We start from the raw sequence: 13,225 nt of genomic DNA, 5'->3' as shown, positions 1-13,225 counted from the left end.
TCAATAGTTTATCTATATGGTGTCATTGTATCCATCTCTAGCCACTCTAAGTTTATAAAATAAAAATAATGATGATGCAATATTGTTCAATTATTATTTTTAAAAGCCTTTGTTAGTTGGAGTGGTGTGATTTTTAGATGCTTCTCATTTGCTTATGTTATGATACATGTGACTCATGACTGAATGGCTATAACGTTAAATTATAAATAATACAAACACATGGACCTTGACTTAGTTTTTCTTGACATTCTCCTAACTTCTCTTACATGAAAAGAAAATGATCCTTTGTTGACCAAAAAACTCTTATGCAATGCATCAAATAGACTTTAACTTTTCTTAAGCATTCTTTTAACATTACTTTGACTTTGGAAGGTACTGAGCTCAAACCGGTATAAAAAGGTGGGAGTCCCCTTTCCTTATCGAAGGTTCTTATCCCAAAAGTTTGGTGATCATCTTCCCTTACTGAAAGATCATCTCGATCAATCACATTCTCTTACTAAAGAATCATTTCAATATCTTGTCTTTGGGGTCACCTTCCCTTACTAAAGGATCATTCCCTCAGTTCTTTAATGCACATAAGATGGTTATTATAATGCTTAATGTGTATGAAATAAAGAAATACTATATCATGATATACAATGCTAACATCTATATTTAAAAATATTTAAAATATGACATATCAAAAAAGTAGTATAAAACCCTACCTCCAGTAAAGTTTGTAGAAATCCTATATATGTTCCAATTCAAATAGACATGATTCCTTACCGAAGAGAGACTTGTTCCATGGCTAGACTTTGTGTATGTTTTAATGTAGGTCTGAATCTTTGACTAAGGCATAGAAAGAAAATCTCCATATTCCATAGTTTGCATAGTTCAGAGAGGATATATTCTCGAATAATATATGAGTAAAATTTGTGAATAGTTTAGCAAAGGATTTAGTGTCAAAGTAAGAAAGTGAGAAGAGATAATAACTTTTCTGATAATGAAGTGGATAAAGTACACGAATGACAATTTATAGAGAAAATAGAAGATAGAGAAGATAGGTTACCTAGAAAGTTTTATATAAAAGAAAAGGGAATATAATGAGAAATAAATGATTCAAATAGCTCTTAGGTATATACAGATTGTGTTAGGAGAATGTAACTCGCATTTAGGTGAAATCTCTAATCTGAATTGTCACTTTGTAAGTCCTATAAAATTTTCTACATTTGGAATTTTGAAATAGCTATTAGACTTAAATTTATATAGAATTGAGTTAGCTTTAAAACAAACTTTGAACAAATTCAATCGGATAATAATAGCTTGAGATATTTATGAAATAATGTTAGTACATTAGGATGGTTGGTTAGAGCACGATTCTCTACTATGAACTCGTAACGGATTTATCTACCTAATTTAATTTGAATTTGATTTTACACTAAACTTAAAGAATAAAACTACTTTTCTTATCTTTTCATGTAACTAAAGATCATTTAGATCCAATAAATATAGAATTAGTTATGACTATATCTTAAAAGGTTGCTTATTGTCAGATAAAAATTTACTAAAACTAGTATTTTCAAATTTTAAATTAGATATGCTAGTTTTTTAAGTATATTATTTTTTCTTATATTTTATTATAAGGTTAAAATTCAAATTATTATAAATTTAATTAATTAAATAATAAACATAATTAAAAAAGGAGATGTTACACCTAGTGGCTAGTGAGGCGTTTGATTCCTTCATGGTTAGAGTTCGAGACATGTCGTAGCTCTTTTTGAAGACAATTAACTAGCGTTCCTACTTTCTAATATGTTCCACGCATTGCAAGTCGAAGGTGGAGGCGCGGGTTGACCACGGTTATCATATCCGGTTCTTTAGTGGTTTACATCGGTTCGGATCAGTTGTCATGCGGCCCATTGGCTAGTATGGCATTAGATTCCTTTATGATGTGAGACTGTGAGTGGTTTACACCGGTTTGGATCGGTTGTCATATGGCCGAGTGACTAGTGTGGCATTAGATTCCTTCATGGTGAGAGTTCGAGACATGTCAGGGAATGGATCCTTTCAATTTTTTTAACAATTGAGAGAGTAAAGTGTGTTCTCTCACCATTAATTTTATAAGTGAAACCAAGAATAAATATGAGAGAGAGAGAGAGCAATGAAGGGTTAGAGATCACACTTTACACTCTCAATTTTTTTTTAACAATTGAGAGGATCCATTTCCGACATGTCATAGCTCTTTTTTTAAGGCAATTAGCTGGCGTTCCTACTATATTCCAGGCATTGCAGGTCCAAGGTGGAGGCGCAGGTTGACCATGGTTGTTATGTCCGGTTCTTCAGCAGTTTAAACCAATTCAAATAAGTTTTTCTGAATTTGCGGTGTGTTCAGACCAATGTTTTGAAAATCGGTTCGAACCGGTCGGTCGAACCAAAAACCGTTAACAAACACAGTTCGGACAGAAGGGAAAACTGCCAAATTCAAGAACAAAAATTAAACCGCCGAACCGGCCAAAAACCAGTCGGTCGAACTGAACCGGGACCCGGCCGGTTTTTTAGTTTTTGCCCAAAACGCTGCGTTTTGCTCCCAAAAGAACCCTAGCATTCAGTCTTCACTCTTCAGTTCTTCACCCAGACAACACTCTCGAGCCTCCACCCTCCAACCCTCGACTCTCACCTCTCGCTCTTAGTTACCACGCCTCTAGTCTCCACCTCGAGCTTCCGGCGCACCCTCCGTCCAGCCACCGCCGCGGTCGCAAGTTCCGTGGAAGTCACTCACCGTCGCAAGTTCCTGGAGCCAGCTTGGAGATTCGCACAGCTCTGTCCGTCACGAAGTCAGCAGTGGAAATCGCAGCCACCGCCACCACTCCTTGCCGTCGCGAAGTGTCTTCCCGCCGACGCCAGCCCTGTTCGACCCTTCCACCCCAGCCACTGTCCCTGTCGCCGCCAGCTCTGCATTCTTCCCTGTCTTCCACTAACCCTAGGTATAAATCTAATTTGTTGTAATAATAATTGTTGAAGTGACTCCTCCTGTTAACCAGCATGCATCAGAGAAGTCTTCTTCTATGTGACTGAAAATCATGCTTATTTACATAATCTAATTTGTAAAACAAAGAAGAATATGAACCATTCAAGAGGGAAAGATAATATTCAGGTCCAAAATCCAAATGGCTATCAAAGGAATAGCATAACAGTGTTGGTCTTCATGATTTCTACATAAGCCTTGATTTGTTCAGATGCATTAGTTAGAGTTCTTCATTAGTTAGAATTCTTCATTAAATGATTAATTTTTTGGTGCTGGTTGCTGATTAATTCTTTGGTGCTTGTTGTTGATTAATTCTTTAGTGCTGATTGCTTAAAGCATTATTAACTATTAAGTGATTAATTGTTTAAACTGATTGTTTAGTGCTGACTGCTTAAACTGATTGTTTGAAGCATGATTAAATGATTAATTTTTTGGTACTGATTGCTTGAAGCATTACTAAATGATTAATTGTTGAAGCTGGTTGCTTGAAGCATGATTAATTGTTATAGTTTATTGTTGAAACCTTGATAATTGATTAGTTGTTGGGTTTAGGGTTGCTTGCTGATTTGGCATTGATAAGTTGATTAGTTGTTAGATTGTATTGTTATGGTAGATTTTGATGATTGATGACAAACTTGGATCAGTTGGATGTTGGCATTTTATGTTTGATTGGTTGTTTTTGTTATTTGACTTAAGTTTGTATTTGAATGAGATCATAACATTTTGGTTTATGTAATACTTTTAATTTGGATGATATTTTAAGGTTTATATTAGACTATAATTATGTTTTTTTTTTGGTGACTAGACTATAATTATGTTTAATGTGTTATATTAGACTATATCACACGAACTGGATTAAGATCCGGTTCATTGGTTTTTCAATTGAACCGGATGGTCCGACGATCTAATAATTAGAGATTAATTTGAAGTTCTGAGTCCAAAATTGATTGAATTCCAAAATCCAAATCTAGAAAGATTCTTTTGTCCCTGTATATAAAACCAAAATGTACATAGAAACCCTGTCTCTTCGCTCTTCCTATTCTTCTCACAACAACCTCCCTTCCCACGTTCCCTGAGTCCCTCTCTTGCTCGGCGTCTGCGTCCCTACCGGAAAAACCGCAGCGGAAAGCCGCTCTTCGTGCTGTCTCTGTCCTGTCAGTGTTGTTGTGTATCTCTGTTATCCGTTTCTCCATATCCGGCGCTGTAATTCCGCCGTAGTCATCCATCAACAGCATCAGAGGTTTATGGTTTGTTTTCGTCTTGTTTTCGAATTCTTATTTGAATAAAATTATGAAAATTGCAAAGGAAAATGGCAAATGATGGTTTTACACTTGATCTCTGAACTTCAGGTAAGTTCTTCTGTTGACAAGTTCATTAGTTGATGCCTTTATTCCTTTGCACTTCACATACCGGTTTATGGTATGCTTCAAGTTTCTTTATGTTTGAATGAAAAGATAATACACACTTGTTTGATACCATCTAGAATTTGTATACCATCTGTTTGTTAAAAGTTCTGCTCGACCATTACTTTTATATTGTAATCAATATGGTTTCTGAACTCAGTTCATGTGATTTAATTGATAAAGTTATGTTCGATGATTAGTGTTTGCAAATGAATGTTGGTATGAATGTGCTTTTGTAAAATTAATTTTTATTAAAATTGGATAAATTTCAATGTGGTTTGTGTTTGGATTTTTTTGGTTGGACATTATTTTGAAAAATGAATATTGTTTGGACCATGTTATCTAAACTTACATTGAAATGCAAAATTACTAGAAGGAAAGTCAAAGATCAAAATTAACATACTACTCAATATAAAAGGTCAAAATAGGTAACTAACATCTTATCGCTATTTAGAACAAAACTCAATCTACGTTGAGCTTACCCAATATTATCCAAATACAATTGTATTCATTTGAGGCAAACTTAACATGCGTTGGGAGATGACCAATGCCAAACCAAACATCCACTAATATATATGTTGTGTATTATCATTCTTTTTTGCAGGTTCTCAATGACAATTGATAGTTCAACCATAATATTTCTGGTTCATTCTTCTAAATAATGGCCTACGCGGTGTCATTTCCTGGTGTTCATTTTGTTCCATTGGGAAGAATTCTGTGCAGACATGACAGATTCATTTTAGCTGCACATTCAAATAGGAGGAGAAGATCAACAAAGAATGTCCAACTTCCACGACGTGCCAAGCAACCTCCAGAGTTTGGCGTTAATCTGTTCTTGAAGAAGCCTAGCACCACCCCTGAAAAAACTGAGGAAGATATTGATTTCCGTGAAGGAGGATCTATTGTTGCCAACGAAGAGGAAAAAGAAAATACTATTGTTCTTTGGGAATCTGATGAGATTGAAGCCATCTCTTCCTTGTTTCAAGGGAGAATCCCACAAAAGCCTGGAAAATTAGAACGGAAAAGACCTCTTCCACTTCCAGTTCCCTACAAGCTTCGACCCTTGGGACTACCTACACTGAAACGACTAGTGAAATTAGCAGCTCCAGCAGCAGCTTCATCCCGTGCTTCTATGGCTAAGAAAGTGTATAAGAGCCCAAGTTTCCTAGTTGGGTTAGCAAGAGAGATCAATAAGCTTAAACCAGACAAAGATGTATCTATAGTTCTTGGAAAATGGGTGCAGTTCCTAAGGAAGGGATCCTTATCAATGACAATACGGGAATTAGGTCATATGGGGCTCCCTGAGAGAGCTTTGCAGACATTCAATTGGGCACAAAAGCAACATCATCTCTACCCAGATGATTGGATTCTGGCCTCAACGGTTGAAGTTTTGGCCAGGAACCATGAGTTGAAGATTCCATTCAACATTGAAAAGTTCACTGCTTTGGCAAGTCGTGGTGTTTTGGAGGCAATGATAAAGGGTTTCATTAAAGGCGGAAACCTTAAGCTTGCATTGGAGGTTCTTTCGGTATCAAGAAGGGACAAAAGAATGTTGGATCCAGGCATTTAGGAAACGAAACTGATATTAGAACTTGGAAAGAACCCTGATAGACACAAGCATGTAGAGTCATTATTAGATGAACTTGGAGAAAGAGATGAATTGAATCTAAGCCAGCAAGATTGTACAGCTATAATGAAAGTGTGCAATAAGATACGGAAATTTGAATTAGTCGAGAGCCTGTTTAGCTGGTTCATACAGTCCAGTTCCGAACCAAATGCTGTCATGTTCAGTTGTTTGATTCACAGCCGCTACACGCAGAAGAAATACAGGGAGGCATTGGCTGTAGTTTGGGAAATGGAGGCTTCAAACTGCCTCTTCGATCTTCCGGCTTATCGTGTGGTGATAAAGCTGTTTGTTGCTTTGAATGATCTACCTAGAGCTGTGAGATATTTTTCAAAGCTTAAAGAAGCAGGATTTTCTCCCACTTACGGCATATACAAGGACTTGCTTGGAATCTACATGGCCTCCGGAAGAATGGCAAAGTGCAAGGATATCTGCAAGGAGGCAGAGGAAGCAGGATTCAAGCTGGATAAGTATTTGGCCTCACCCGATTTGACGAATCAAAAGCAATAGGTTTTCATAATCTTGCAGCTTCTAGTTGTTTATATCAATTCTTAATCCTTCTTAATACTGTAATGGCTACTATGCCATTATAAGCTTCCATGTACATTCTGTTATCAAGGATGAGGGGCAGAAAAATTTGTAGTATACAAGTGAATTGTGAAAACCACTTGTATCTATTATGTGTCTCCATATGTATGAAAGTATGACCATAATAATGTTGATATTATTAACTTTCACTGTGTTTCAATTGAGAACCAACAGGAATGTGAAAAGCCTGGGATTAGAGACATTCGATTGAGAACTGCCAGTTTCTGATAATAGGTAACAATATACGGTTTAGAAGAAATATCAATTGAAGGGTAATGTATTTGAAAACAAAAAGTTCAATCAAGTTCATTTATTTTATGATAAATACTTTAAGGTTCTAAGGTCTAACAGGAACAACAGTAAAAAGTATGCAAATTAGTATTTACTAAAGCTCACTTTTACATGCTATTGCTGCCTATATAACAGTGTAGCTACCACTAAAATTAGTAACCCTCATTGAATTACGTCAGCTATACCATCAATTAAATATCCTGAATACTAATATGCTGTTGCTATTTCAATCTGCATTTTGCATAATACTGTCTAAACATGCTGCTGCTACATCAATCAGCATTCTGCAATATGCTTTAATCAAATGGCTCAAGATTGAAGATGAAGGGGCAATCTTCTTCAGGAAGCAACACGTACAGTGAGATTACCACCACTAGAAGAACTGTTTCTCATGATCTCAAATCTGTGTTTTGATGTTTTTTGAGTTTGATCACTGTCTTTTCCTTCATTGTCTTGTCTTTTTGCTCCTTTACTACTCTCCGATACTCTATGTTTTTGCAGTGTAACCTTTGCTCGGTCTTTCTCTCCCGAAAGGCGATTATTTGTTGCAGGATTGGGGCGGCAGCTCTGGCTGGTTGATGGAGCAGGAGAAATTGTTCGACTGGCTTTAGACACATTTGTCTGACTGCACTCTTCGACCAAAATACTATATCGTTCGTTTGATGTTACATATTCACAAGAAGATTGATCACTTCTGGTCTTCGATTTTGAAGGTAATGATACAGCTGCTTCACTCCCTGAACATTTTGGTTGATTCTGTGCTTTGCTACTTCTGGTGTTACGTGACACAGCCTGAGGAATCCACTAACATTGATTAGGTGCAGTTAAAATAACAGTTTGACGAATTACTTGACTAAATTATTAAACTAAACGAGGTAAAGAAAGGCTGAACCGACCCCAAGTCTAAGGAAGTCTCATAATTTTGAAGATGAGTGTGAACAAGACGTAACAGTTCATGAATAGATCATAAGTTCTAATCAGTTCATGTATAGATCATAAGTTCTAATTTATAAACAAAAAGCAAACTAGGAAAATTTAGGGGCTGATTGGTTTAAGTTTTCATTTTCATTTTCATTTTCGATGAAAATGAAAATATGACATTTTTTAAAAAGACAGAACAAAGTTAAAAACGCTATTGTCATGTTTTCAGTCTTTCCAGTTTTAACTTTTGAAAACGTTTTTACACCAAAACAGCGTTTTTAGTTTTGGGACAAATGTTCGGAGTTCACCTACTCGTTTTTATATTATTTTTTTTCTCACTGACGCGACATTCACCCAATGTACTTCGCTCGTTCTTTTCCGTCTTCTCTTCCTTCTCTTCCTTTCTCTATATGTTCTGTTGTTAGGATATCCATTATTTACCAATTTATAACATACATCTTTTGAAAAAAGTGATTTTTTTTTATTTCAATTGATTCTCAATTTTTTATTTTATGCTTGATTTTTGTATCTTTGAGTATATAGACAAGATAATTAAAGAAAAAAATAGAGCTCTAATTAGAACTAAAATATATATTTATTGAGTTTTTTATTTTATTTAGTATTAAGTACGTACTATCCGAATTAACATGTATTTGTTAAATTTCTTTATTTTTGACCTTTATTTTTTTGTTTAAAAAAATAATTTTGTTATGAAAATAATTTTTTAAAATGATAATCAATTATGAAGGTATCGATAATAAAAATTAAAAAAAATATAAAACTTAAAATTATTGACAAGAAAGTTGGTTTTTTGTTTTAAATTTTTTTAACTTTAATATTTATTTATTCATTTTATTAATAAATTATTTGTTAAAAAATTGTTTACATCATTAAATTTTGATATTAATTAATTGATTCGTTCGGTGTAAAACTAATTTTAGTTTTGATTTTTTGTTTCAATTGATATATATATATATATATAAGAGATACCAAATTTTTCTAAAATAGTATAATAAGATAATAATTTATTTCATATTCATACCATATAAAAATTAATTGTTAATTTAATAAAAAATTAAATAACTAAAATAGTACATTTAATAAAAATATAGTTTTGTGATTTTAAACTATTGAAAATAAACCAACAAAGCATATTTTTATTATTTTCGATACTTAAAAATGAATCTTCTTCTCACAAACCAATAGCCTTTTCTAAAATGGGAAAAGTTGAAAATGAAAATCATTTTCAGAAAATCAAAATAGAAAACGAAAATAGAAAATATTTTTACAAACTAATCAGCTCCTTAGAAAGCCTGTACCTTATTACCCTGTGATTGTGAAGACGAATTCGTGCGATAAAATGAAGGCATTGGTGTTGCTTTAAAGTTAAGGCTCTTCCGGAGTTTTTTAATGTCAGCTTCTTTCTTCTCCTGCATAATTAGACCTTGAATATAAGAAAATTCTTCAAGCTTCATAAATACGAAACTAAGTGGAGTCAGCTACATTTAGTTAGAGTTACACAATCCTTTGGAAACCCAGATCTTTCATATTACTCAGACAAATTACATATTAACATTAGCATAAAAAAAAAAAAAAAGGAAACTCATTTGGAACTTGGTAACTTCATTTCTTTCTTCAAGTTTAACCGGTTTGAAAACTTTACCCTGATATTCTATCATGCATACCAACTTATAAGAACCATAAGATATTATTGGTAACTTAAAATTACCTGTGATATTGCTTGTATTTGATTCATCTCAGCTTCCTTGGCGTGCAATTTTTCTTCCAACTTCAAGTAGAACTAAGTAAAACAATCATGGAAACAAATCAACATTCTTAAAAACCCATTTTTTTCTTTTAATGATAAAAACATAAAAAGCACAGGGAAAGTGAGACTAAAATGATAACACTTGCCTCTTTTCTCCGTTCTGCTCGTTCACTACATTTAAAGTTGAAAGCTGCAGCCTTAGGCTTACCATCAGACTTTGTTGTATTGAAAGTTCGATTTGACCTATATGACATTAATCACAGATAAAAAATAAGGAAATCAAAACATTAATCCGTACATATAGCACTACAGGTTACAAACCTCTCTGCTTCTTGAATTCCTTTGGAATTGGTTTTTAGCACAGTAGCTTGGGATTCTGCATCCTTTTTAATCCTTGATACTTTATCACTATCACAATTTAAAAGCATTTCAGGTATGAAAAATGTGAAGTGAATAATAACACTTCCAGAAGAGAAACAACTACCTTTTTCTTTCATGAATTAGGCTTTCCGGAACTTTAGAAACCTGCATACGGAGGCACAAAAGTTAAGGGGAATCCAAAGAGTAGAGAATACCCCAAATCAGTCCCTAACAAACTTTTAGCCGGACAAACAGATTTATCCACCAAATGAATATCCAAACTTTTACTTATTTAGACAAATCATCAATCCTCACATCAGATTGTTCGTCTATATGGAGGGACTAATATGAGAATTTTAAAATTTCTTAGAAACTGTTATGTCATTATTAAACAACGATAAGGACAGATTTGTCTATTTTTAATTGACGTAATGATTGATTTGTCTAACAAAATAAATGGTTAGAGACTAATTTGGTGATTAAAATTTGTTGAAAATTAAAGTGTCCAACTAAAAATTTTATGGGAACTGATTTGGGGTACTACTCCAACAACTATAAGCCAAATATATAGAAGGGAAACCATGTTCATACCGTATAGCAATACAATGGAATTAACAACCAAAATTTTTAATACTCATAAATTCTTACCTCTTTGGTGGTGGTTCTGCACAATGATTGAGTAGTTGGAGTTGCAGGTTTAGAGGAATTCTTTCCCATATTTGTTCTCCTTGGACTCTCTCTACCATGATATTTTGCAGGGTCCTTTGATGATCTTGAAGAACTGCTTTTGCGCACTTGAATATTTTTTACTTCAAAATTCAGACTAGGCTCTGTCTTTGTTTCCTATGTATATAAGAAGCAAGGTTGTATAAGAAAGGGAAACAAGGCTTCAGTTGAAGGAAATACAAATTATAAGCATAAGCACATGCTGTTATGGTTAAGATAAGTAATCTTGATGTACTATCTTCATAGTATTTATTCTGCACCCAATTAACACTATTCACACCAAACACTCGAAATGTGTACCTTCGGACAAGGATTCACAGGATCATGCAAAATTGCTCTATCAACACCATGAGCTGGTTCATTCACGGTCATACTGGTGCTTCTTGAAAATTCATCATCATTTGCAGTTTCATTGTCTTTCTTCGCTTCAGTAATCCCCCCATTACTGACTAAGAGTATATTTCTTGTTTCATTTTCAAATCGACAAGCTTCATCTAAAGTAATATCTTTATGAGTGAAATCTTCCAAATAATTTGAACTGTTCATAGGAGATTCTGTCTGCAAACTTGAAACTGAAACAATTGGACATTCTCTGATGACATATTCTCTTTCACATGTAATCATTTCATAATCTCCATGGTAATCTGAACCATTGTGTTTATGCACAAACTCCTCTTGGGATCTTTCTTCTATTTCAACATAGTTGCTTGCTACATCTGCTCCAAAATCTTCTTGGAATCTTTGATCAAATTGAATATAGAAGTCATCTTCATTTGGCTCTTGGAAATTCTTCTCTATCTGAACACAATGTGTATTTTCATCCGAATCGAAATCCTCTCGTGACATTTCATCATATTGAACATAATGAACATCATCATTTGAATCAAAACCTTCTTGGTTGCTCTTTCCCTCTGAGCCTTTGTTTTCGCAGTTTGCTCTATCCGATTTGTCATGGCCACCGGATGGAATAAAACCAAAAAGGCCCTTCTCCTTGCAATGAGCCTCGAAATATGCTTTTTTCTGAGTGACTAAACCTGATTTTGAACATTTCTCAACCTCTTCTAAGTACCTATTGTGAGAGAAAGAAGACCTTCTTTCCCAAGATAAAGGTTCTGTTTCAAATCTGCCGAATGAGATCGAGCCCGAATGTATAGAATCGGCCTGCAAATTTGGCAAGGAAGAATCCAAAGCAACAACAGTCATGAACAAAAATCAAGTTTTTCGTATCAACATTAATACCATATCCGTTCAATTCTCATAATGTTGATACTATTGCAAGATATTACAGTGAGTTGCAAGTGACCGGGGAGAAAATTACATGAAAAAAAAAGAGATAAAACATGTATATGCAGTATTATAAATCATAGATATGAATGTTTCCTTAAGATGCAACCCATAGAAATTAGAACACAAACAAAATCTATCCAACTGGCATAGTATACCTTCAATAGTATACCTTCAACCTTACTAAGAATGAACTGGCATAATAACAATATTACACTATTCAATTCCAGTCAATTTCTTTACCTAAATCTAATTTTAGATTAAGTTCAAGAAGCAATAATATATGAGATCGAAACTACAATGTATCAGAGACTATGACACAATAACTGAATATACTAACTAAGAATTACCAAAACATAAAAGCATGTGTGGTAATGGATTATGAATGGAACATGATAACTGAAACTGAAAGTGAAAACTATAGATCCATGCTGAAATCAACAAAAGTGGATGAAAAGACAACACAAAAACCTGAAAGTTAATGCTGAATGATTCTTCAACCTCCCCAGCCATATCATCAATCATTACCCTGAAAAGAAACCAACCAAACACACCCTTATATTACTGAAACATACACAAACACAGAAGCACAGAAACCATAATTGTAAACAACAAAGAAAGCATATAAGATGCAAGAAGAAGTAACCGCAGTTTCCAATGGTCCTTGTGTTAACAAAACCCAGGAAGCATGTTAGGTATCAAGAAGACACATGAGACTACGGAAGCCTATAATGCTTCGAAAGATTCCCCCTTTAAATCCCAAGTTTGGTTCCCAAGTTTGGTTTCTTTGGTTGGTTCTAAAGAAATAATAAATAAATAAAATAGAAGGAGTTAAGAGTTAATAATGTAAGGTAGAATCATGTGCAGGGTGTATTGTTTTGTCGTGTTTTGAAGCGACACGTTCAGAGTAAGAGGTATGTGCCAGTTTCACTTTCATGACTAATGGCTTTAACGGATAGTTAAGTCACCGTTTGGCTCCTAAGCATGTGGTGAAGACTGAAGACAGAGGCACGAGAACTCAGTCACGGCAATGCGGTGACTCTGTGCACCCACGTGTTCCCATTTCTCTCTTTTCATTAAAAGTGATAAATTTCAACACCAGCACCGGAACCTACAACATTAGAGATCTCAGATCTTTTAATAAAAATAAAGAATTTAATTTTAATGTATTTTAAAATAATTTTATACATATATTTAAATTAACATGTTAAGTGTTTATTAAAATTAGTTATTGATAAAAAATATATATTAAAATA

The 13,225-nt window shown here is 34.1% G+C and overlaps 2 protein-coding genes and 1 non-coding gene across 7 annotated transcripts; 2 read left to right on the top strand and 1 right to left on the bottom strand.

Annotated features, from left to right (window-relative positions):
* Nucleotides 1-3,943: 3,943 nt before the first annotated feature.
* On the top strand, nt 3,944-6,768 carry LOC112742016 (pentatricopeptide repeat-containing protein At2g01860-like). Of its 4 annotated transcripts, none has more exons than XM_072214081.1 (2): nt 3,944-4,244; nt 5,012-6,768. In XM_072214081.1, the coding sequence occupies exon 2, from the start codon at nt 5,069-5,071 to the stop codon at nt 5,975-5,977; it is 909 nt and encodes a 302-aa protein (XP_072070182.1). In that variant the 5' UTR covers nt 3,944-4,244; nt 5,012-5,068; the 3' UTR covers nt 5,978-6,768. The 4 variants fall into 4 exon arrangements, with proteins under 4 accessions (XP_072070182.1, XP_072070183.1, XP_072070184.1 ...); XM_072214082.1 differs by having other exon boundaries at nt 3,944-4,251; XM_072214083.1 differs by having other exon boundaries at nt 3,954-4,353.
* Nucleotides 4,327-4,390, top strand: LOC112746371 (small nucleolar RNA snoR101). The gene has a single exon (XR_003174260.1). It is a non-coding gene; the product is annotated as a small nucleolar RNA snoR101 (small nucleolar RNA).
* A 146-nt stretch (nt 6,769-6,914) lies between the features above and the next one.
* LOC112742015 (protein WVD2-like 7) lies at nt 6,915-12,942 on the bottom strand. 2 transcript variants are annotated; one of them, XM_025791226.3, is made up of 10 exons: nt 12,616-12,942; nt 12,441-12,498; nt 10,986-11,846; nt 10,608-10,802; nt 10,084-10,124; nt 9,921-10,007; nt 9,746-9,842; nt 9,561-9,632; nt 9,151-9,261; nt 6,915-7,702 (listed from the first exon to the last, which is right to left on the bottom strand). In XM_025791226.3, the coding sequence occupies exons 2-10, from the start codon at nt 12,492-12,494 to the stop codon at nt 7,250-7,252; spliced, it is 1,971 nt and encodes a 656-aa protein (XP_025647011.1). In that variant the 5' UTR covers nt 12,495-12,498; nt 12,616-12,942; the 3' UTR covers nt 6,915-7,249. The 2 variants fall into 2 exon arrangements, with proteins under 2 accessions (XP_025647011.1, XP_025647012.1); XM_025791227.3 differs by having other exon boundaries at nt 9,159-9,261; nt 12,616-12,922.
* Between the last annotated feature and the right edge of the window lie 283 nt (nt 12,943-13,225).

The sequence above is a fragment of the Arachis hypogaea genome, chromosome 14, assembly GCF_003086295.3.
Source record: "Arachis hypogaea cultivar Tifrunner chromosome 14, arahy.Tifrunner.gnm2.J5K5, whole genome shotgun sequence".
Classification (NCBI taxonomy): Eukaryota; Viridiplantae; Streptophyta; class Magnoliopsida; order Fabales; family Fabaceae; genus Arachis; species Arachis hypogaea.
The sequence above is the reverse complement of the archived record's forward strand: the minus strand, read 5'-3'. Positions and strand labels throughout refer to the sequence as shown.

Bases quoted from the DNA above. Each gene is read 5' to 3' on its own strand.
- LOC112742016 (XM_072214081.1), top strand. From the start codon at position 5,069: ATGGCCTACGCGGTGTCATTTCCTGGTGTTCATTTTGTTCCATTGGGA.
- LOC112742015 (XM_025791226.3), bottom strand. From the start codon at position 12,494: ATGATTGATGATATGGCTGGGGAGGTTGAAGAATCATTCAGCATTAAC. The intron at 10,803-10,985 runs GTACACATTTCG...TTATATACATAG, and splicing joins CTGTGAATCCTTGTCCGAAG to GAAACAAAGACAGAGCCTAG. The intron at 9,843-9,920 runs GTTTGTAACCTG...AATGTCATATAG, and splicing joins GGAATTCAAGAAGCAGAGAG to GTCAAATCGAACTTTCAATA.